The 24,830-nt window shown below is 38.4% G+C and overlaps 1 protein-coding gene across 16 annotated transcripts in view; it reads left to right on the forward strand.

Moving 5' to 3' along the window:
• hspg2 (heparan sulfate proteoglycan 2) overlaps window positions 1-24,830 on the forward strand; it is a 123,656-nt gene that overhangs the window by 25,091 nt on the left and 73,735 nt on the right. For 15 of the 16 annotated variants that reach the window (XM_028010350.1, XM_028010347.1, XM_028010348.1 and 12 more), the window contains exons 2-4: window positions 13,069-13,198; window positions 13,485-13,535; window positions 20,856-20,921. In XM_028010350.1, coding sequence (XP_027866151.1) covers window positions 13,069-13,198; window positions 13,485-13,535; window positions 20,856-20,921 — 247 coding nt within the window. The remainder of the gene's footprint in view (window positions 1-13,068; window positions 13,199-13,484; window positions 13,536-20,855; window positions 20,922-24,830) is intronic. The other variant, XM_028010355.1, reaches the window with a different exon arrangement.

The raw sequence follows: 24,830 nt of genomic DNA on the forward strand, positions 1-24,830 counted from the left end.
ACTTTAGAACAGTCTTTATTCAGATTTCACCTTGCCTATGACTGTAGGCCTTCACGATATGACACCTGTATGTCCTTTTCTCACCTGGTAATCTAATAGTAATGTTGAGGATGAACTCTTTTCATAGTTATTTCAGTCGACTGCGATTCAATTCAAATCTAGCCTGTGGATATTCAATAACTCGAGTACAAGACTCGCATGCATTCCCACCATACAGAACACTGACTGAGTCTAAGTATCACCCAGGAGTATGTAGTGTTGTTTTAAAAATGTTCTTTCTTTTTTTAAATTGTTTAATAATCACTTCCTGTGTTGTGTTTTCTATTGTGCCAGGTGTTTGACACAAGTGCCAAATTATTCAGGTGTGCTCATTTTTGTATTCATAGTATAACAAATTATTTTCATTTTTTCATCTTGATAGAGAATATTAAAGTTGAAAGTTGAGAATTTGGAAACTACACACAGTAGTAGTAGTGTAGTTTCCAAATTCTACACACAGAAGTGTGTAGAATTTACTGAAGGTATTCACCTCAGAATACTGAGAATTGAATTCAAAGAGTATTCTTTGAATTCAACAGTATTCCCAGTATTCACAGGGTTTAGAGACCACAACCAGCCATAAATAGATAAAGTACAAAAATACTTAAGACTCTCTCTAAAAACACTCAAAATGACCTATTTCAATAGCGCAAACACCAAATATACCTTAATATTAATTAATAAACAAAATCCTGCAGATATCTGCAGAAGCTAACATCTGGAGTCTTCCTTATCTTTTGGCTTGGGGAAACACCCAATCAGTGCCAAGGAAAAATTAATACGGCTCCCGGATTGGCTGCTTTGCAAACACCAGACAGTAGTGTGTGAAGTAGCATTGCATCAAAGTATTGCAACTTCACACGTTTTAGACATACTCCTTCTAGTATTTTAGACATACTCTATGAAAAAAAATCACGATTATGCAAATATTCTGTGAATACTTTGTAGCTGTGTTTCACAGAAAAGTCTGAGAATACTGAACTGCCCATTTCCAGTGTATTTTAAAATCATTTCAGTTGAAATAGTTCCTGACATTTACCTTGTTTTTACAAGTATTAATGAGCCCAAGTGACATTCATTGCCCAACACTTATCTTAGGTCATATTGCGGAGGTAAAATGTACAGGACAGAGACTCCTCACATCCTGCTCCCCAGCAACACTCTCCAGCTCATTATGTGAAATCCAAAAAGAATTCCCAAGCCAGAAAGGATATAGATCCTCCGGCAAGTCCTGAATCTGCCCTGGGGTCTTCTCCCAGTGAGATATGCTCAGAAAACCCTCCAGGCGGCTTCCTGATTAGAGGTCAAAAATGATTCTGCTCATGCTGAGGAGCAGAGGCCAATCTCTGAGCTCCTTCTGGATGATGGAGCTTCTTATTCTCTGAGTCGGAGCCTGGCCATATGAATGAAGCCCATTGTGTATGTCTCTATGAATTGCATCACTCAAATTGTCTCCTTTTTACTCTGCATTAAATATGATTAAAATAAAGGCCTTACTTTTCTGCTGAAATAGTTTGTACAGTTGCAATAACAACATTTATTTTTCATTTCCATCAAAAACGACTTTAACGGTATTTAGTCAGCATATTAGTGGTTGGATTGAGAGGATAATTTAGGTTTTTTTTAAATATCACCACCATCATGTTTCTGTTAATGAGCTGTGAAATAATATTTTTGATTTCTCAACTCTTCACTTACCTTTATGTTCTTTTCTTTTGGCCTTGGAAAAGCAAACAGATCTGTAATTAAAAGAAGTGTAAAAAGAGAAGAGGAGTGCTTTGATGTGCAGGTGCTGCACAAACAAAATGTTCTATTCAGATAACAGCAGGGTGGTGTTGTGATGGTTCAGCTCAAAATGTGTCTTGGGTCAGGAAATACAAAACATGGATCAAAAAACTCATGGTTTGACACGCTCAGCATGTTGGAGCGCCTGCGGGAACTTTGCTGCTTCTCCCTGAAAATTCCAGCCAGTTAGGAGATGACATGACTTTGGGAACGGTCAGAGAGTAGGCTTACAAACAAGAAATTACTCCCCACGGTCAGAACACCAGGAGGACATGTAATTCCCCGGTCAAGAGGCCTAAAGGCCATTCTGTTCTCACAATTTCAAAACTATTATTATCTGGATGCGCTTGATTCTTTCCTGTGTCTCAGGGTGCAGATTTGTGACGATTCGACCGTTCGATTCGTTTCAGAAACTCGTGCCTAAGCTGTGCCTTTCTTTTGTCCTTTTTAGACTTTTCCCAGTCAGTGTAGCTAATCGAGTATGATAAACGTGGGGGGTTCAGGGAGTGAGTTGACAGACTGAGCTGGTTCTGGCCTGTGATTATGTGGGACAGTGTGAGTGTGGCCAAGACAACAGGTGGTGTCAGATTAGTTGGTCCTGAAGCGAGAGGGAGGCGGGAAGAGAGGAGAATGAATCTGTTGCCATTGCTGTGGAGAAACCAAAGCCACTAAACAGCTGTTTCTACTTCCTTTCTAAAGCTTAACTATGCATTTAAATCAACACAGCAGGATCTGTCATTAGATCATTTGGTTTTGTAGTAATGTGAAATTATTTGGAAATATTAAACAATGAAGTCCAAACATCAGAAATTGTGATTCTTTAAACTAGATTCAAAATAAATGCGTCAAGTTTCATCTACACTGAATTGCCAAAAGTATTCACTCATCATCCTTCACACATATGATATTGAATGACATCCCATTCGGCCCAAGCCAAACAGCTAAGACATCTTCGAATCTTCTGGTATTTCATACCAAAAAGTTTAAGACTTTCCTAAAGCCTATTGCTGAAGTCAGATGCTGATGTAGGATGAGAAGGCCCTGTAATTAATCCAAAAGAGCTGCCCATTAACTTGAAAATATATGTATTTATGGGCCATGCTTTGGTGCCCAAGTCTTCTTGGAAAAGTAAGGGACCAACCCCAAAGTTTTCCCTGAAAGTTGGAAATTATCTGAAATGTGGCAATTAAACCCCCCAGAAAAGATAAATAAGATGACAGGAAGTTGTACATGGCATGATTTTTAGCTTGAAGAAACTTAACTAGGTGTAATTTTAATTGTGTTTCTTATTTAATGAAAACACCATAATTGCAAAATTGTGTTTCTTTTCGACATTAGCGGAATATCAACAAAGTTTGCGCACATTTATAATGTAAACAACAGTTACTGACTAGCTGGGTGACATAAACGATTAATTTGATATTACTGCACGTGCTTTGCTGAAAAGTTGAACCACTATCATGTCCTTTTAAATCCTTCTTTATGGATTACATATCCTTTCTACTTTGGCTGAATTCGGATCATACTGTATATTGGAATGTATTAACCAGACACCAAGTGTTTGACAAGTTAAAGCCACCTTGTGGCTTACAAAATCCTGGTTATTTTATCTTCATTGATTGCCTTAGCAGCTTGAACCAAGATTCCAGATTGATTTTGTTTAACTCTTGTTATTTTCCCAGCTGTGAGGTGACAATCCTTATCTCCTTTTTAACATTCCTCAACAATTCTTTTCATTTGTATTGTTTAAATGGGTAAAAGTGTTCATGATTACCAGAGACTGAAATGTTTATGCTTCACTATGAACATCTGTTTGGTGGATTGACCTCATTTGCTCCTCTCTGGTGAGTTTAGTACTCACTTTTTCTACTGCTATCTTTCTGTTAAAGTGGTATCGGTGTCAGATAAACGTAAAACCAGTTCAGATCCCTTATCCCTCCGGGTGCTCCAATGGGACGAAAAGCAGACGTCTTAAGTGACACAGCAGGGGTTCAACAGCGACTCTTTCTGTTATAAATAAACAAGAGAGGGCTGGAAAAGCTGGAGCGGCACGGCCCCTCCGAGCCGTCGCAGGTCTCAGCACATCGGCTGTCAGCTGTCGTCTGGGGGTTACTGGAATCGCCCCCCCTCAGTCTTTTCCTCACAGTTCTGTTACCGGAAACTCACACACTGACACTATTTACAGACCAAATTACTCGTACAGTGTTTATGTTTGCTGGGACACTTAGTTCAGGTTGGGAAAAAATCTAAACTTCTATATGTGCATTGCAAAAACACAAAATCTTATCAAGTATTTTTTGTCTAGTTTGAAACATCTTAATACGCCTGAAATAAGGGAAAATTAACTTACAAGAAACTTTTCAGTAAGATACAAAATTTTTTCTTTAAGTCAGTAATACCTTAATATTTATGAAAAAAGTCCTATTTATAAGTGAAGTGGTCTGACAGTGGGACCAGTACTTTTCTTTATCTATATGAAATAATTATTAACTTAAAACAAGCTCCGATTTCTTGCTGAAAAGTTACTTGTATTTTAGTTTTGTCTTATTTCATGTGTACAAAGATATTTCCACTAGAAACTAGATTAAAAATACTTGGTAAGATTTTGTGTTTTAGCAGCGTGACTTTTCATTGTGGCTTTTGCTATACATTTATTTCCTGGAATATTTATTCACAAAAACACCGTCTCAGTTAGTTCCCAAGCACAATAAATGAGCAAACAGAATAGCTTCATTCTACTCCTAAAGTGGTCTGAAACCACGTGTTTCTGAATGGGTTTTAATTCCATGCATTCCTTAATACCTGCCTGTGTAAATAGGGGGGCTTAAAGTTTCACCGGTGGAAGACTGGTGACTGGTGGTCTGTAAGTGTTGAGTCGCACTGGGGCCCAGTTGAGGTAATAAAAGAAAAGTTGGTGTTTCTGTGGCTGTCAGTTGGCCTCCACTCTTTGAGACATTTGGGCAGAATGTGGTCATGCTTCAAAATATATTAAGCAATGGTTTCTAAAGGAACTTGTAGAACAGAATACTTTTGCTTAGCTGGTATTTTAATTATACCAGATATGCTTTCATTTGATGGTTGTGAATTTATAACTTTTGTTATTCCTTGGACCATTTGGGTTTCTTTGAGCTGGAAAGTTGTCATAGTAGATACCATTACGCTGAGATTCGGGCTCAGGTGTCTTGTTTCACAGCCGGCTTATGATCCCTGCTTACTGTCTGGTCACCGTGCCGCTAGCTTATGACCCTTAGCCTGAAATACATTACAGTGACTCAACAATGATTTGCAAATTATTGGCCTAATTTGTCTGAAATATTTCAGTATTTTTATTTTTACTCAAATGAATTGTCCAATTAAAATTTCTAGGTGAAATAACTTGAGATGGACACAGAGGCAAGCTCTTGGAAAAGGTTCCACATCCTCTAAGCTTTTTCACATCAACTCAGTGTATTTTTTTTAAAGTTTGCAGCACTCCAGGGTTTTGGTAAATAAAAATCTTAAAAGTATGGCATTCATTTGTATTTAGTATCCTTGAGTCACCTTTTGCTAGAATTACAGCTGCAAGTTTTTTGGTGCATCTTCCTACCTGCTCCTCACATGCAGAGAAATAAATCTTGGCATATTCTTTTTCTGGACTGTGGGAAGAAGCCAGAGTACCTGGAAAGAACCCATGCATGCACAGGGAAAACTCCATGCAGAAAGACCCCAGGCTGGGATTCGAACCCAGGACCTTCTTGCAATAAAGCAATAGTGCTGCACAGAATTCAATAAGTAAAAAACTGAGGTTTCTTAATAATTCTCACCCCGATGACTGCTGGAGATAGGCACCAGCCCCCCCTTGCAAGGACAAGTGTGTTAGATAATGGATGGAAGGATAGATGGATGTATGTATGGATGAATGGATATTTTTCTTTGTGTTAACTCTTGGTCAATAGAATATGAAAAAGGCCTGGGACATTTGCATTTTATCTCTTTAAAATGTAGTCTATACTTGTCCTTTCCTACAGATGTGTATAGGTGCACCATAAGCACAAGTCTGCACAAGCCAGATGCTTATTTTGACAAGGCTGAGTGTTGGTGTAAAAAGGGAAGAGTGTGTAAGAGCTTGTGTATCTGATGCTAACTAGCTGGAGGCACTATTTGTTTGCCACATACCTCACATAAACTAAAGCAAATCATGAAGGTTTGGCAGATTCAATTTTTCATGTGGTTCAAGCTTTTCCACTGGCAGAAGTGACTTTGAGATTTTGAGATTAGCTTAATAGACTTCTTGGCTTAAGAAAATAATAATAATAAAAAAATCAAGCAATATTTTAATTGAAAGAATCAAGTCTTAGTCTAGTTTTGGAAAAGTACTGGGCTGCTGAATATATTTTTGTTGGTTATAAATTACTTAACTACAGCAGATAATTAATTATTGGTGTGTATTAAGCTCACAAACTTCAAATGGATAGATAAAACAAACAGAATAAGGACATACGTTGAAATGAAAACATTACTGGTTTTTGTTTTTTGAAATTAAAAAAACAAATTTTAAATTTTAAAGAATATGTAAAAAATTTAGAATAAATCAGTTAAGCTTTGACTTTTCTGCACCCAAAAACTTTAACTTAATCATTTCTAATGGCAAAAAAACATTGAAAATCTTCACGTTTTGGGTTTCCAAAAATAGAGTAATCTTTTCGGTGGAAAATTATTCTATTCAGGTTTAACCAGTCTAAGTTTAAGAGTGCAGTCAGATCAGAACAAAGACAGAATGACATGGAGTTGACCTTTTAAATGTTATTTCCCATATTATATTAAGAATTAGCATGATTAGCACAGAGGCTACATTCATGGGTTCTCTCCAGGTACTCCTGCTTCTTCCTACTGTCCAAAAACATGACTGTTGTGTTGGTTAACTTTTTGTTGTAGAACTCTGAATGAACAGCATGTCTTTATAAAAATTATTTTTCCTTTCAATACCTTCTTACACCTCTAGTTTTTCCGGGTTAATTTTTGATCCGTCTTAATTATACTGAAATTTTCTTACTCTCAGTCCTCTTCCTGCAGCTAGCTTCCCTCTGAAAAGTGTTGTTATTGCTAAGGTATGGTGTGTTTACTGATCAGACAAGGCTTGGATTTTTGAGCTTTGGCCAGTCACTGGTCAGGACTGAACAATTTAACCTTTAAATTGTTCAGTTCTAGTCTCCTGATGTTTGTTGCTTTTTTACTTTGGGGAATATGTTCTAATAAACCTATCCAACTAAACACAGTGTGACCTGTTTTATAAACTAGGCAGTGTAATTGAAACAGTTTTACAAAACTTTGGTGGATGTGTGGAATAATATTATTTAAACTCTTAGAGCTTCAACGAATGCTGATTTGTATTTGTTAACATAACGAAAAGGTGGACTTAATTTAGGTAACTTGAAAATAAGCTTCACACCTCATTCAGTACTTCTTCCTAGTAGAAAACTAAACTCTTTGTAAAATGCCTGGTATGGCTGCTGTGTGGGAGAATAAATGTCCTGGGGGAAGATGGCCAGGCAGGCACTTGAAGCATGCGTTAAAAAATGTGGATTTTTCCTTCACTTTTGGCTCCACTCTTCTGGTCCAGTCTTCCAGAAAATAGTGAGGTTGTTTGTTGCACCCACAGATTTAGTCATGGAACACTTTGAGAAGACAATTTCAGACAATGTCAAACAGCGTTTGTCTTCCATGCCCAGTCATTTTGGATTACAGTTTTTGTAGACATGCCAAAGAGCAGCAGAGAGCAAATGGGCCCTCGCTCATCGAGTGCTTTCTCAAGCTGAGGCTCACGCATCAAAAGTGGCAGTTTGTCAGTTCAAAAACTACTCAAAGAGATTTTTTCCACACATATTCATATTTTACCTGTTACCAAAGTATTGCAAGTGTCTACCTGGATTGGGAAAAAAAATATTGTCTTGACTAAGCTTTTTTCCCCTTAAAAAAGCTAGTCAGAAAAACAATGCAAAAGACTTTGATGCCTGGTCAGGCTCAGCTTTCTGTGGTTCATTGTAGTAAGCCTACAAGATATACAGTGCAGAGAAAAATAAACAAGAATGCACAATATAAAGATGTGCTAATCTACAGTATTTATTGTTGTCCAAGTAGAGGAGGTATTTCTGTTGAGGAAAGAACTTGCATGTAGAGCACAATATAGAAATGTGTTTAGTGAAGGATGGAGAGACAAGATTTATATTTATGTATATACAAGGTTGTTTTTTTTTTTTTACTTGCATTCAAGGCCAATCCCTTGGACTTGCATCAGGTGCTTGCAAAGAGAAATATCATTTTTTTCATCTTTCTGTGTAGATGCCCAACATACGCTCCTAGTGGGTTAGGTGAGCTTCTGTTCCTGGGTGTAACAAGCACAGCATACTCCATATACATATTGCGCCGCTCTGCACTGCTCCTGTCAATCACAAATCCAGGTAGATTAGCATTTGATTCACCTTGTGATTACAACAAGCAACAAAATGGAGCTGAGAGATGTTAAACAAAAACTGAAAATGGGAGATGTTACACTAATAAGCCAGCAGAGTACAAAGTCAAGTCTGGAGGCAGACCTGGAGGTTAAGTTGTTAGCTTAACCTCATATGTTGGGTTTATGTCCAGCTTGGGCCTCTAATTAGAGTTAGTCAAATTGTATCGGGCTTGGGCATAATGTCTACTGGTTCGGGTCAGGCCGGATTTTCTACTTCTGAATTCTAGGTTGTGCTTATTTACCAATTTTCAGTTGGTACTAAAGGGCCCAAGTGTGCAAAGACAATGTCCTCCAATACATTTTCACCAGTCTAAACTGGTAAGGGTGGATCCATGTTTTCATGTTGTATTCAACTAATTCTGAGACTTTCATCTGAATGTTGCAACTTGAATCAGGACTCAACATACCAGGCAACATTTCTTCTGTCTGTTATTGTCCATTTTTGATGAAAATGTTTCAGTTGTAGCTTTAGTCTTCTCCACTTACCCAGGTATGGTCTTCCACTGCTGTAATCCATCTATTTCAAGGCTTGGGTTAAGAGATGCTATGTGGCATACATTGCACTGTTTTCCTTTTGTCATCTTTAGTTCTCAGACATCACCAAGACATCTTCAATTACACTAATGCGGCTCACTGGATATTTTCATTTTTTCCGACCTACCACTGTAAGAGGGTAGGTTGAGAGACATTTTTGTGTGTACCTAATACAGCAACCAGTGAGAGTTTATGCCATAAGGAGGATTTACTGCGTTACAGTTAATACTCATAAACTTTTATCTCAGCAGAATGTAGTTTAGGGATTGTGCAGGCCCAACAGTGCCTGGCAGTGCTTGGAGGGAGGACGTGGCCTTTTTTCTTTTAGTATGTGCCAGTATTTAAGGAAAATGTATCAAGTTTTAATTCATATATTGCTTAGTGCACTTTGCATTGCATTCCTGTTTAGCACATCTTACTTCTTTCAGTTCAAGTGCATATTGTTGGTCTGTAAGAGGTAGAGCACAATATAGAAATGTGTTTAGTGAAGGATGGAAAGACAAGATTTATATTTATGTATATACAAGGTTGGTTTTTTTACTTGCATTCAAGGCCAATCCCTTGGACTTGCATCAGGTGCTTGCAAAGGGAAATATAATCTTTTTCATCTTCCTGTGTAGATGCCCAACATACGCTCTTGGTGGGTTAGGCGAGCTACTGTTCCTGTTATTGCCATCATGCTCTCACAAGAGAGCATTGTGTGTGAAAATCCAAGAAGTTGAGCTGAGTCCAGTTTCTCTGCTTGTGTGACACATCGCCTCTGCCTCCAAGATGTTTCTCACAGATTGTCCTTGCAGCTGTATCAGAGGGTTTATGAGCAGAGTGGGCGATATGAAGGCCTCTGAAGGATTCTTCTCACGCCTCCTCCAACAGGCTTTGAATGTCTCCGAATTTTTCCAGGTTGGGATTGTCTATGTGTGACTTACAGATGTGGAACTAAAATCCTCTTAATCATCTTATGCGTTTCATTTTTATAATGCTGACAGGAGATATTGGTAGTCGCTCACTTCAACCATTAGTGGGAACAGCTTTTCCAATATTTCTACTTTACTAGTTGGTAAACACAAAGAATTAACATAACACCAAGTCTTGCAAATTTCTTCATCTGAAAATACAGGACATTATGTCTGAAATACCTATAACCTCCTATTTTAATAGTTCAAACACCATGATCAATAGTAGTGAAATGGTGGAAACCATGTTGGCACTACCGTATAAGTTTACATTAATGGTCTTCCTCATCTCCACTCTTAGGGTGCAAACAATTAGCACCAAGGAAAATCAATGGTTCTCCTGGACTGGCTGCTTTGGAAATGCCAGCCAGTAACATGCCAAGATATTTTAGTTTACCAAGCTGCATTGTCTTTAGAATATATTAGATATGCTCAACAATAAAAACCATAAATAGGTGCCTCTATGAATACTGAACAGCAAATAGCCCAATCTCCATGTTATATAGACAAACCGATTGCTACAGATTCCCTGATAAAGATATTTTTGTTTCATATATTTTTTTCAACTGACCCACGACTAAAAAGACTGAATCTTGACCAAGTTATTTCAGACCAACCAAACTACTATTTTCCCTATCAGATCTTCATGCAGAGTCATATCCACTATTTTGAAAAAGATCAGTGGAAATTCATCTTTATTCAAGTTTGTGTCAAATGTCACTGGCAGTGAAATAGAACTTGTTTCACCTTATCCTGCAAAGCATGTAGGGTGAGTTGTGACCAGCCTTTTCCCTATGTAACCATTTGAATGTCTAACTGTCGGAATGTGGTAGTCGTGTTTGTTCTTGTGCATGCAATTCTTTAAAAGTATATTCCAGATTAGCTGGAGATAAGTTGATGGTAGAGCTGGAGGCTGGTGACCTGCGGATGTGGTTGAGTTCAAACATTTATTGAGGGCTCTTTATATTGATGGACGGATAACTTTAATACCACTGGTGTGACTTGCCCCCACAAGACTTGGAGTAAAGGTCAAACTTGTATCTGAACTTGAGTGCAGTTCTAAAGTAAGCAAAAACGGTGTCTTATGCTGTCCAACTTCCTTTTACTTGATATCAAACTGATATTCGCTGTCTTAACATTTTAGCTTAATACTCACTCTCTAATCAATGTAGGTTTGTGAAGGTTAGTGCCCAGATGGCATCCAGCATGTGCAGATCATACCTCATCCCAAGGGAGCGGGAAGCAGGAGATGGTCACGCCAATGCTTGTCTGGTCGGCACATCTGAAAAGAATTTGGTTAGTCAGCAGTTTCCTTTTGTGAAGGGCCAGGGAGTGTTGTTGTACGGGTGTTCACTCAGGGGAGAGAGGATTTGGGGGGTAGGTTTAGTTATTTATTAGCTGGAGCTATTGAAATGGGAAAACTTGCATGACAGAGTATGGTGGAAATAGGAACTGGCAGGCCATGCCGACTGGAAATGCTTGGGGTGGCATTCTGCCAATCGTATCTAAGCTTATGGGCAGAATATGGGCAGCCTGGGTGCTGAGATGGTGAGAGCACAGTTAAGCTCATGCTGTGTTTCAGGCAGTGAACTTTATCAAGATGATCAAATATGAGAGCGGCTGGCCAAGCTTTGTGCCTCCTCACTGAGTGTCGAAGGTGTTTGTCGGTTAAACCACAGGAAGATGTTTTTTTTTATTTTTCCTCATTGCTTTTGTATTTTTATGGGTTTGTATGTTACTGCTTTTGAAACAGTAAAGTGAGAGAAATCATCGTCTGTTGAGACTTCACTAGCTGGATAAATGTCCAGCTAGTGACATTTATGAGATGAGATTGCACATCGCACATCTCATTTACAGCACTGGTCTTCTATTGGAAAAAAGATGCTAAGCTAAAATGTGGCACTGAGATTAAAAAAACAAAACTAATGTGTAATATTTACATTCCATATTCAAGGTAAAGGAATTAATTTTGATCTAGTTTTAGCATTAAGCTAGGTGAAGGAATATCTCCCAAGATATTTGCCTTCCTTTAAGGGAAGATGCAATATTCGGGGCTTACCTCCACTCAAGTAGGCATTAGATGTTCAGCTGATTTCTTTTAGTCTAAAATGTAATAGAAATATCTTTTATTGTCTCACAGTGGGGAAATTCAGGAATACAATCAATATGTGATGACTATACGACTTGTAGTTACCAAGTATGTTAGTAAACAGTGTTAATTTATTTCTGTTTTGGGTTGGTTCTATGGCAAGGTAGTTTCTTTGATTGTTATTTAATAGGAACTGAAAGTTAAGATTTTTTTTCCTTTTCCTTGTTTTGGTCTGTCCTGTTAAATCCCAAAATACTACAGTATATAAAGGTTTATCACAAAACCTATAAAAGGCCAATATATAGAAGTACTTCTGCATGAAAAGGTATATAAATAGCTAATAAACTGTGGTGACTGTGAATATACTTTATACATTAGGCAGTCCTGCTGGATACTGTGCAATAGGAATACATCGTTTCAAATATAAACGTGATTTTTGTCACCTTGACTAAACAACACAGAATTATAGTTGCATTCTTTTTGGTCCCCTATTCACCTTCCTTTAGATTTGTTTGGTGTTTTGAGTAAAATGAGTAATCAGTAAAGTTATTAGCTTGTATGAAATGATGCATGAGATTAATTTGGTCAGTGACCATATGTTCTTACACTTTTATAACACTGGCTTTATAACAACTGAAATGTAATGGTAATCAGTTTTTGAGGATGAATCTCATATATTTCCGCTGCTGCTCAAGGTGACATAATGCTTCAGCTGTACACCCTTCAGTCCAGAATACTGATGCAGTTGTAAAGAACTGGGCTTGGTTTGCTGGATATTCTCACTTGCCCTGGGGGCGTGGAGTTTAAAGCATACTAAGATCCGTGTCATTTGGGTCTCCACTGCAGCTGCTTGTTTTGGCTTTCTGTCTGCTCGTACTTGGGCCATCGTAATCAGCTGTTGACATCTGTTGCAAGAGTCCACATTGAGACGGGAAAATTGGACAACATGTTGGAGTATGTCCAGTGAACAAGCTTGGATAATATTTTATTTGCATGCAAAGCCTTGAAGGCGACTTCAAGTGATAATAGATGGTAAAAGTAAACATATCACAATGCCCGTTTTCCTGTCTCTGCTTTTGTTTTCCCTCCCCCGTCTAGACCCCATGCATACAACTGGGTGTAACCTTTCTCTGTGGAGACTTCAACCCCAATAAATCAAATCTCTTTGTTTGTCCCAGGTGAGTCAGGCCTCCAAGGTGTGGGGAGAGTTTCCGCTTCCAGAAGATTTGGAGTCAGAAAAAGATGTCCGGGCATCTCTGAGTTTACTGGATGACGATGAGGACTTTGCAGCTGATGAAGTTTCAGGAGGTGGGCTTGCTAACCCTAAGGGGAAGGGTAACCGCTAACCACAGCAACAGCTGCCCTTAATTCAGTGTAGTCATGTTTTCATTATGCTGTTCTTACTTAACTCATCCCATATTTTTTAAAAAAGGAATGTTGCTTAAGGAATTATAATGAAACGTTTCAAGATTTTAGTTTTTTTTAAGAATATAGCCCTCCTGTGAAATTACACATTTAAGTGGAGAAAATGTGTGTTTTCCTGTAATTTATTTAACTGCTGATCTCATCCTCGCATCTCTGTTTTCCTCCTTAGACCAACCCAGTGGGGAGGAGGATGGCAGCACTCCAGAGCCTGACAGCACAAGTAAGCATCCAGAAAATCTGATAGATATGTTAAAGATTATGTTTCTGAGTGGTAGATCAGTCAACCTTTTAACACTCCGGCATCTGTGATTCTGATTTTTGCAATTTACGTGTGTGTTTGTGTTTGCCTGAGTGCTGAATGATGAAAACTTCTCTTCCTGCTGCACCTTCTCCTCCCTCGTCGCCAGTTTTCCAGAGTCTGGTCATAACATGGAGCTCAGGCTTTGTCTCTGAGACATAAACACCCCTCTTCTCTTTTATCTTTTTAACTCATGCCAAAGGTGACAGCAAAATAAAAAAAACCTAACAGCCAGATGAACATGGACCGTTCCATCAGAGCCCTTCTGCTTTTCTAACTTGTACTCTCCTTTGACACTTTTTTATGTCAGCTTGAAAAGTGTTTATTTGTGGGAAGCCATCACATAATAGCATCCACTCTCACCAAAAACCTTTTTTTTTTTTTAAATAACAAGCTTGACGGTTATCATCCTACTTTATTTTCCACTTCTGTGCTGCTTGTGCTCACAGTTTTGGACTCTGAACAGCTTAATGACTCAAACACAGACTGAAACAGAAACTTCATCATGGATAGATTTTCATGTCATGCTTTGTAAGTTAGAGGCGAGAATCAAATGTGGCCTACAGATGAAACACTTTGTGTAATACAATGAGCCCCAAGTGACTGTGCTACACCGGACTGTAATTACAGTACACACCAGAAAGAGCCATGGAGAGTTGGTTAACGAGCTGTGTTTTTGAGCTTATTGGGTGGATGTGCTAGCTTCTGCTTTTAGCTAACGATCCATTCAGATACAGGTGGTGTAGTGGAATATTTAGCTTCTCTCAACATTTGAATGTCAGTAATTAGAAGTGTACCGTTACGTTATTAATATCTGTATCGATCCTGATACTGAAAAAAATTCTAGATTGGGTATCGGTGACAATGTGCCCGACCCACAAGAGCAGACCTATATTGTCTGTGTTGAAAAAAAGAAACATGTTAAGTCAATTCAGCACTGCTTTTCTGTATCGGCTCAGTATTGGCCAATGCTAAACCTCAGATATCTGTAGTGGTATTGGAAGTGAAAAAAGTGGATCAGTGCATCCCTATCAATAACATTTTATCAAGTAAATTGTTCACTGTGTGTTCTGAATATGAGGAAGATTGATTTTAGCTTGAATCCATCTTGTATTTATGTCTTAGATTCTCATTTTAAAGTTAAGAAGCGGAGTGCTTTTTGTTTTGCTTTCTCTGTTCTGTAAGTTGTTTTTGGTTATAATCAATGACATATATTAAAGGTTTAATTTAGGTGTATTTTTAAGTGATTCAATGGAAGTTCTTCAGGCAAAGATCAAAGAAGCAAACATAATCTGAGCACCTGATGGCACTGCTTAGGGAGCAATCATTTATCAATAACTTATTGAACCACATTACCCAGAATACTTTGAGAACTATTTATTATGCTCTATAATACTGAATTGTATTAAAAAATGTCACTTTAATGTTCACTGTGCCATAAAAGAGGTCATTTGTGCACAAAAGCCAGAGTGCTTGACAAAAGGCATATCCATTTCTCTGATTGGCAGCAGTTAATCTGAAATAAAATCCCAAGATTTTACAGCATTAATATTTCCTTTAGAAGGAAATTGAAATTACATAGATCCCTATTCTGCAAATATTACAAAACTATGACTCCGAACTAAAAAGTTACAGATGCTCACCTGAGCCGACCTGCAATCCTGATCTCATCTAAGTGGAAAAGCGTGAGATTTCATAATGCCAAAAAATGCCTCAACACTGACTCAGTTGCAGGGAAAATAAGTCAAGATACACCTTAAATGCTTTAATGTAGTATCTGTAAAGCCAGAATGGAAGTAAGTGACCATGGAGGAATGGATAAATATCAGGAAACAGAGCTCCGTTTCCAGTGTAAAAAATTAGTTTCATACATCTGCAAGAAATTAAGGACTTCACAGCAAAGGAGTTTGTGGTTATCGAGAAACGAATTATAATTTTTCTCATTATTAAAGAAAAATACCTTGTTATATCAAACATCCTGCTTTTCTATGTTGGCACTTTAAGCTTTAGACGCTGATTATGTCATGGTGGTGGAAGCTGACATCAGAGTCACAGCACATAGCATCATGTGCTTCGTCTCTTAGAAATAGCTCTGACATGAGGCCTTGCAGGAAGCTGAGCAGTTTAAAGAGCTGCAGGAAATTTTAGCCTGGCTGACATTAATGAGAAGGGTGCTGACAGGATGTGATTGTGACAGATCAGAATAGTAAGGTGCAGGTTGTTTTTAGTCCCTTGGTAGGAAAAAAAAAACAGAAACAGAAACCGAAGGAGACCTGTCTTGTAAACGGAGCTTTTTAGTTATTTTCAACCTCAGGCAACTCACTTTGAGAAGTGTTTTAGTGTCTGCTAATCTCAGATTAACAGTTTGTAAATATGAACCCAGTTCTTGTCAGTTTATTCACATTTATTGTTTTCATAGAAATTTCTGTCCACATGTAACTCAAAAAGGCATAAAAAGAGCAGGACTATCTAGCAGAAAAGTTCTTATCTGAAGGATGGCTTTCAGGCCTGCATTCTGCTCAGTGTGATCACTGCTCTATGATTGGAAGAGGCAGAATAATTCCATATATAGATCTGGGCTGTACAGTCCTGGGAAGGAAATTCAACTTCCGGTGCTGAATGTGGAATAATTTGCTGAGTGGCTCTGTCCTGTGAGCTGACTATGCTGCCCACCCAAGCCTCTGCCTTCCTTCCCTTTTCAGTGCTATAAAGAGGAGACACAGTTGCCACATTTGCCCCCATTATGCTGAGTTTCCTGTTTTGTGACTGTTTGATGAGGGTTAAGGCATGTCCATTTCCCTTTGTCTTTCCAAATCAGTGTGAAACATCTGGGATTTTAACTTGTCAAAATGAGACTATTTTAAAGCATTCTATATCCATTGTTGCTATTAGTCCAACGTAATCACAGTCTGCAGTCTCCTCCATAAACATAAAAATAGTGTTGCATGTCTTCCTAACCTTTCATCCTGACTTCCGATCCCTGAGAACCCAACAAGATTTCTGGACGACAGATCAGACCCCCTTCATCCGTGAGAGCCTTTCCGTGTTCCACAGACTCTCTGAAGGACTTTCCCAGTGCACTAATAATGTTGGCCATTATTGTTGGAAATTTAAGACACAAAGGTTACCATGTCCGTTTACTGAATGGAGATGGGAACTGTGGGATTTAATTGAATTTTTTTCTTAAAACAACACACTGGCTCTTCATTGCTAATAAGTAAGAAATGAATGCAGAGCTAAAGCATAAACATGTTTCAAAATTTGAGTTAGTGTTTTTGCTGTCATTACAACTATATAGTCACAGAAAACACCTATTGCATCCATTGATTCAAAATCAATGAAACAATGCACTAGTGGAACAAGTTAGCGTTGGGCTTGGGGTGGGGCTAATGACCGGGCCCTTTATTCCCAAATAATAAAGCTCATGATAATATAACTCTACAACATAGACATGCCTGCAACAGAGGGACTTACAAGCTTCACCACCAGAGAGTGACTATATCATTCTGAAGTCCATCAAACAGACATGAAGTATAACAAACCAAGAGAACAACAGAAACTTTAGGCTATGTGGTCACTAATGATGAAACAACGCAAATTCAAAGCAGCTCAGCACCACGGATAGCATCGAATCATTTTGACACTTTATCAATTTCAACTCAGAGCCTGGAGCAGCTAGCAACTGCTGAAGCTGGGTTTATTGTTGATGCGTTGAGCCGGGTATGCAGCAGCGCGCGTTGAAGCGGACACGCAGCGGCACGCGTTGACCTTGCCGCATGCGCAGCCTGCCGCAGTGCCTCACGCACCGCCACCTCTGGATCTTTGTAACCAGGGGCGGATCATGCGCACCGCCGTACATACAAACTGGACGATCTGGAAGATGTTCCAACGTACGCGTTAACTATAAACGCCATACTGCTGTCTTGGCTCACACGCGCTCAACGCGAACTGTTAAAAGCGCGACTCAGCCTTCAGTCCCTGACATCAGTGTGGTTGATAATAGGCGAATACTTTGTGTTGTTATTACTATTTGCCATTGTGGATAATATAATTTGTCAATAAAATTTTGCTCTAAATAAAGGAAACATGCTTTGGCAGTTCATACACAAAAGGTCAAGGGGCCACAAATGGGCCCTAGACCACATTTTGGGCACTCCTGATATAAAATGGCAGAAAGTAAGCCTACATAAATGTGCATTTTGTTGCAATCTAAAAAAAAAGCACAAAAACATTAGTTTTTATTGATTTTTTAATTTTAAAAAATCAATAAACTAACTTTAGTTAGTTGTTTTCAGCTAACTAAAGAAGCTCAAGGCCCAGATTACTAAATTCCTAGTCATCGAATAGTTTAGTAGCAGATTCTTCCTGACATAATGCAGCCAAAGTTTGGATTGTTCCATTATCTCTTGAAGAGAAATGTTACATTATGTAGTTGTCACTTTGACCAGGCCACCTACTTGGCTTGGCAGCTAGTGGTGAGCAGAGAGGGATGTGTGTCACAGTGGCATTACCTTTATGAGCGAGAGATTCAGGCTGTCTCTCGGGCAGCAACGGGATGAATGAGGGCAGCTGCAGTTATTTTGGAGAGGTCTTTGTTGTTGTTCTGATGGGAGGCCTCCAGGTGGCTTCAAATTTATTTCAAATGCTTTTAGTCTCTACTGTAGACTAAGCAGACATAATGAAGCAGACCAAACAGAGTTTCTGAAGGACAAATTAGTGTTGCATCACATCCACTCTTCACAAACAGCTGATTGTACGCATGGGTATGTACAGTTTATTCCAGCTGAACTGAATGGTCTTAGTCACCGATTTGAGTCCTAAGACTCAATCCAGCTTCATGATCCTCCTCTTTGTTGTGCCAACAACAAATGAGTTGCCGTGGAGTGGTTCAGTGTGCCACTCCTCATGAGGAAAAATATGTTTGGGGATCTGCTGCAGCTTTAAGGCTCCTAGCTTCCAGCTTTTATGTATTTAAGTATCTCCCACGATAAGATTTACACTACAGTACCAACTAACACATGAAAACAGAGCAAAGATTACAGCTTATGGCTAGAATTTGTTGCTGTTGAGTGGATTGTACTCTTGTTTATCCCAAATTTTCAAGTTTATTTGGATAAAGCTTCACAGTTGAGCAGTAGCTTCCTGTTTAAACACAAGGGAGCATCCATATCGAATAGAGCCTCCCATGAGGGTTTTTAGGCGCTTAATGGGATTGGCTACATTTTTCTTAGTAGTCTGTGAAGTTATTATAAGTAATTAGGCTTGCAGTCATCAAATACTTAGTAGGTTTAGCTGTGAATTACCTTTCTTCCTTTAGGAACTGAGTTTGTAGAAAAGTAAAGAAATTCTCAGAGTGGTTGAGAGTTAAGCATCATCTGCTTTAGTTGATTTTAGCTAATTTAAAACTAATTTAGCTAATTTAATTTGGGAGTCACGTTCCCCAGAAAAATCTGTGAATACATAACCACAAAAAGATGAGTGTCCACCATATGAAATCTGTTAGTGAACATGTTTAGTTTTTAAATACCTAAAATAGTTACATTTATATTGTCTTTACTAGTCAGCACCACAAGGATTAGGCAAAGCCCTCACTTTTTTCTAACTACAACCAGAACGAGCCCAACTCAGGTATGATATCAATTGCAAATTCAAGCTCAGACGTCCAAGAATAATCTAAACCAAGCATTTTGACAGGGACACTTCAAAATTCAGGAACATATTTAGTGAGAAACCCACAGAAAACCTCTCAACTTTAGTTTTCTCAAAGTTTGCATAATTAAAATTCCCTAATGTAGTGCTATATCACTCAGATATGAATAATTTGAGTATTAAGTAGCGTTTAAGTTATAAATCAGCTGTAATATGTAACAGAGAAAAAAAGAACCAGAGTTATCCTTTTAAAACATTTCTGTTATAAAAAAGGCAGTTTATGTGCTTTCTACTTCATTGATTTGTTTCACTCATAAATGGTGTCCCAATGAACACATAAATCAGTTAATAAAGCTGGAATGCCTTATCTGGCTGTCACTTATTCTCAGATTTGCAAAAGACTGCATTGTATAAGCAGACTTTAAAGTACAAACGGGTCATTAGCTGTAATTCGTTTGGACCTCTGTTCTTGAGGCTTAGATCTTTTGGAGAAACCATGCTTTCTGTCATATTTTTCTTAGACGGTCTGCAGATTTTAAGTGTGTGGCATTTAGTATCTTTGGTCTAACAGCCTTATCTTGACCTGTTGTTTGCACAGGACTGGTGCAGTTCAGTCAGTCTATAGTAATAATATATTTTTCTCAACTCACTTCCAAATATGTCAGTAATGAGTTTCAGAAGCCATATGGTTTGCTGCATGTGCAGTTGTGAAACAGCTGGATTCAACAGCAAATGAGCTGTTGTTTAGTGATGTCTGTTGAAGTTTACGGAGTGGATTGCTAGGCTCCGGATTGGAGCATAAACATCTGTCTCTACCATGTCCCATTGTCATCTTTTCTGAAGTTTTAGTTATTTAAAAGATTGAATAAATCATAAAACAGTAAACATCCCTGTCGATGCTTCATAACATCGTCCTTTGTGCAAGTCATCTGACTTTCAGAACCCATCTATGTTTCAGAACAACTCAAACCCGTTTCAGGCGACATTTCATAGGCTCGCTGAATCATCTGAGTGGAAGAATCAGTGAGTCACCACAAAACAAAGAGGGGTCTTTGTTGATTGTCCAAATGCAAAGCTTTAAAGAAATTTGTTGGTGCTCAATTCTTCCATCTGAACAGGAAAACAGGAAGTGCCTTGTCCTTGTGTGGCGGCACCATCTCAAGGTGGATGTTTGTGTCAAGTGGCAAAGATGTTGGAAGTGGTCTGCATGTTTGTTGAGTCAGACCAGTGATGTCTTCCAACCTTTTCTCTTACTTCCTGGTGCTCTCCAGACAGACATTTGGCCTATACAAGCCATTGTTCCTTTAAGCATGGCTGTCTTTAACATGTGGGTGGTGGTGATTGCTGGGAGTGTGTCATTTTCCTGTCTTGCCGTTTGTGTTTATCTATTTTGGCAATCCAACTTCAAATTCTTTATCTGATTGTCACTTTCTGTTTTCTCTCTTTGTTTCCCTCTCCTGAAAATTAAACTTTATAACCCCTCTGCAACCGCCTGGCTAACTTTGATCACTCCTGCCCCTGCTTTGCTTGGCTCATTCCAACCTTTACCCCCTGCCGACTGTCTTACCCCCCTCCACCAATTCCCTACCCTAGCTATTGACCAACTGTTGGAGTCTTGGTATCTGGGACACATACAGAGCCCAAATGAGGAGCAGTACAGTAAGTCTTCCAGCATTTCTCTGTCTTTTTTGTCTTTGGCACACTCTACCAGTCACCTGCTCCACTCCGTTATGCTCACATTTCCAAACGCATTCAGAGAAGTTTGTATGAAAGCTCGGGCATGTTGAGTTCTGTTTCCGGCTTTTCTGTTTTTCCAAGTGTTTTCTCTCCCAGTGATTCCTAATGCCAAAGGAAAAATGATGTGGTATGTTCCATAGAGCAACACTGAGCTCATCACGCTCGAGTGACAACACTTTCAATCCCAGCTGCGAAAGATGTTTTGGCAACTTGCAAAAAAATGCACTCCTCTCTTTAATTAGAAAAGTGCTATGAACTATTTCTTTCTTATCCCAGTGTGATGAACCAGCTTAAAAAACGTGCAAATTTTATGCACAGTGGTGGTTTTGCTTCCAATTGTGACTCTGTGCTGTGGGAGGGTGCAAAGTCAGAATTCATCTCCAAATGTCTCCCAAAGGGCATGAAGGAGAGTTGGAGACAGTTTTTTGGCTGTGGTCCAGGGTCAGGGTTAATAGTAGGGAACTTTTCTGCAGGAACTGAGCTAAGACAGAGCCAGCTGGCAAATTAATATGTAAGATGCACAGACTATGACTGATTTTATGACTTTTGGTTTTAGTGAAGTATTTGACTGATTCCCTTTGAGAACTGCAATATATCAAGAAATATGAGCTGCATTCAGAATTTTTTATTTTTGCCTTCCATTCATGTGGCTCTGTAATTATGTCTAAGGTGATTTCACAATACGTGTGAAAAACCTTCACTGAAACTTTTTTTCTGTTTGTCCTGTTCTCTTTTTCTATATATGTTCCTCAATTAGGCTTTGGAGCCAAAAGGAAAAACTCTGACAAATTTAGATAAATATTTAAATGTTATTTCTGGGTAGCCTCTTTTTTTTTAACAAGTAAGCTAGTAAAGCAGTAAACCCTTTCTGTAGGTTAGAGTGGGATCATTCAGTAGTGGCTTTTTGCAAATCATTTGCAGCCTGTAAGTAGAATGGTAAGCTAACCATTAATATCAGTCTGTGTAAATTCCAAGCTTATTCCCATTTATACCCGCAATTTTTTCCCCCTATACATTTGCATAAATTTGTGTCTAGAAAGTGGAACTTTACCTAGAATTTTCCACCTCTTTACAATCCTTCTTACATCCCTGTGCTTCCTTTAACTGTGTTTCAAACATCTGGTTGAGACTGAAAATTGCTACTTTAAATGTTTTTCTCTTAGTAACAGGATTTTCACAAAGAAGGGTTTCTCACAGAACAACCTGGAAGCTCTTATGTATGTAAGAGTATGATATGTTCACTTACCAGAAACAAATCTGATTTTGACTTTTCCTATTCATTGGTTATTGGTCAATTAAACTGAAAATAATTTTGCAGTACATATTTGTCACAAAATCAATAGATTAAAATATTGAACTTAGTTTAGATACTTAAAATTAAACTTTTTGCTTTCTCTTTAAACGGTTTTACTGTTGCTGTGGGTTCTAGTGTTGGGGTTAAAGGTCAAGCCCCATGTGGTTGAGCTTTAAAGGCCAAACTTGGCTTGCTGCTCAATCATTTCTTTGTCTTCTGCGCAAGCCTCTATGTGTTAAGAGGGGGCCCTTTTCACAATGCTTCCACAGTTCTGCTGAACAGCTTTAATAGCTAAATCAGATTCTGAATTAAAAGTGTGGAATGCTTCTTTTTCAGACTTATTTTCGCCCCTTTCTCTCTTGTTCCCACTCATCACATCTGCAAATTGACAGTTTCATCACCTTTTAATGGTGGCGGGTCTCAACAAGGGGATTTCTCTGTTAAAAACAGAGAGATGCACAGAGGAGAATGAGTCTTGGAGTAAAAGAGCCGCTCATTAGCCCGCGGGGCACATCCTGGCGCCCCAATCAAAGGAACCCAATCACGCTCACCAGTCTGTGGCGGTATGCTTAGAGAGAGTGGGAGCTATGAACCGCTGTTGACCGGGCAGCAAGTACCCACCCAAGTGATTAGATTATATGCGGGTCAAATAAAATGCTTTCATGACTAACTTTGATGTTGCTCGTCTCTCAGGACAACAATCAGGACGAACTATTGTACTATAAATCTAAAAGTTGCAGACTGAGATGCAACCACTCGAGGCTGTGCTAACACTCACATCTCTGTTGATACATGTTCACCTCCGTGTGTTTTCATAGGCAATACACCGTTTACATTGCCATAAATGAGGCTTTTCTTCTCCTGGAATGAGGTGTCTTGGGGAGGTTTTGCTGTTTTGGAAGAAGAAAGAGCCTAGTAATATTCAGTGACCACACAGTCTGCCTCTCAGGCACACAATCTTTTTAATTAAAACACTCTCCCTAGATGTGGTATATGGTTATTTTCAGTTGGATCTTCAAATATATGTATTAAATAATGATTTTTATATGAAAGGTTTGATGCGTGCCTCAGCTGTAATTAGAAAATTTAGTGAACAGCTGTCACGTAAGCATATTGGATATCTTCTCATTATTTTTCCAAACAATTTAGTAGAAAAAGGATCTTTATTTCAAATGTGGCATTTGCATTTGGGTGTCATCCAAGGAGCTCTCAGTGGATGCTAAATGAGCCATTTGAACGCTGAACAAAACAAAACAAATCAACAACCCAAACACTAGGAGTAGCCTAATTATCATTTTTCATTCAGTAGTGTAAAAAAAAAAAAAAAAAGGAAAACAATAGGGCTCTTTGGTCAATGACAATAGAATCCTTTTATTGAAATAACTCGCTAAAAAGCCCCTTCCAGTTGGCATATATATATATATTTTTCACATTGTTCATGATGCACTGGTCAGTGATTAGCAGTGATCAAATTTTGGCCCTGATCTGTAGGTCAAAACTCATCATTTAGTTCATCTAAACTGAACACTGTATTTCTTTTGTTTAATTACAAATTTGTTCACAAGAAAGTAATAAAGAAATACAGAGGCTGAACAAACTCTGTCTTTCTCAGAAACAAAAGGATCAAGACAATTATTTTATGCATTTTGGTTCTTTTTGTTTTGGACTATGAGAGGAAGACAGAGTACCCGGAGATAATCAAGCATGCATTGGGAAAACATGCCAACGATGTAAAGACCAGGATTTGTACCCACAGCCTTCTTGCTCTAAGGCAACAACGCTGCCACCTGGGTCAACATGCAACACAACATTTTTGCGTTCAATTAAAAAAAAATGTTTATACAAATTCAAATTTATTTGTTAGAAGAAAACATTTCTAATCAGTTTTAGACCTAAAAGAATACTCAAAATGGGTATTAAACACAGAAAGCCTTATCGGTGCATTTCAATTCATTATGTAATAAAATTATGAGATATAAATTGTAAATACATAAATGTCTTTCTTACATTTTCCCACAAAGCAGCCAAACTTTCCTGTAATCTTTTAAAGTGGTCCTGTAGATAACCCTTCATACTTTGAAGTCTTTTTGGTTTCTACTTGGAGGGAGACTGTTTTTCTTTTACATTTTGTCTAGTACCTTAACTTTTCAAGTGACGTGTTCATTTTTTAAACTGAACACTGAACTCAAGGGATGAAGCAGCATTTGAATCTTTACACACTTTCTTTGTATGGAGGTGTCTTAAACATACCCGTTTTTATACACTGTCTACACAAAATAACAATGTTTCAGATACATAAACAGCTTTTGTATAAATGTTGGTCAATTTCCAAAGTCCATAAAATTCCTTGGCACATCTCAGTATGGATTCTTGGACAAGTGAAAAACAAAAGGAACTGTAGCGTGCCTGAGAAGTATGTGCAAAGAGTAAAAAGGATGAAAAAAGAAAAAGCTAGCAACTGTCTGAATGACTTGAGGATTTACTCATCCTTCAATTGATGTACTATTTTTCTGCCAAGATGTTGGCTCAGTTCTCAC

The sequence above is a fragment of the Xiphophorus couchianus genome, chromosome 24 (genome assembly GCF_001444195.1).
Source record: "Xiphophorus couchianus chromosome 24, X_couchianus-1.0, whole genome shotgun sequence".
Classification (NCBI taxonomy): domain Eukaryota; kingdom Metazoa; phylum Chordata; class Actinopteri; order Cyprinodontiformes; family Poeciliidae; genus Xiphophorus; species Xiphophorus couchianus.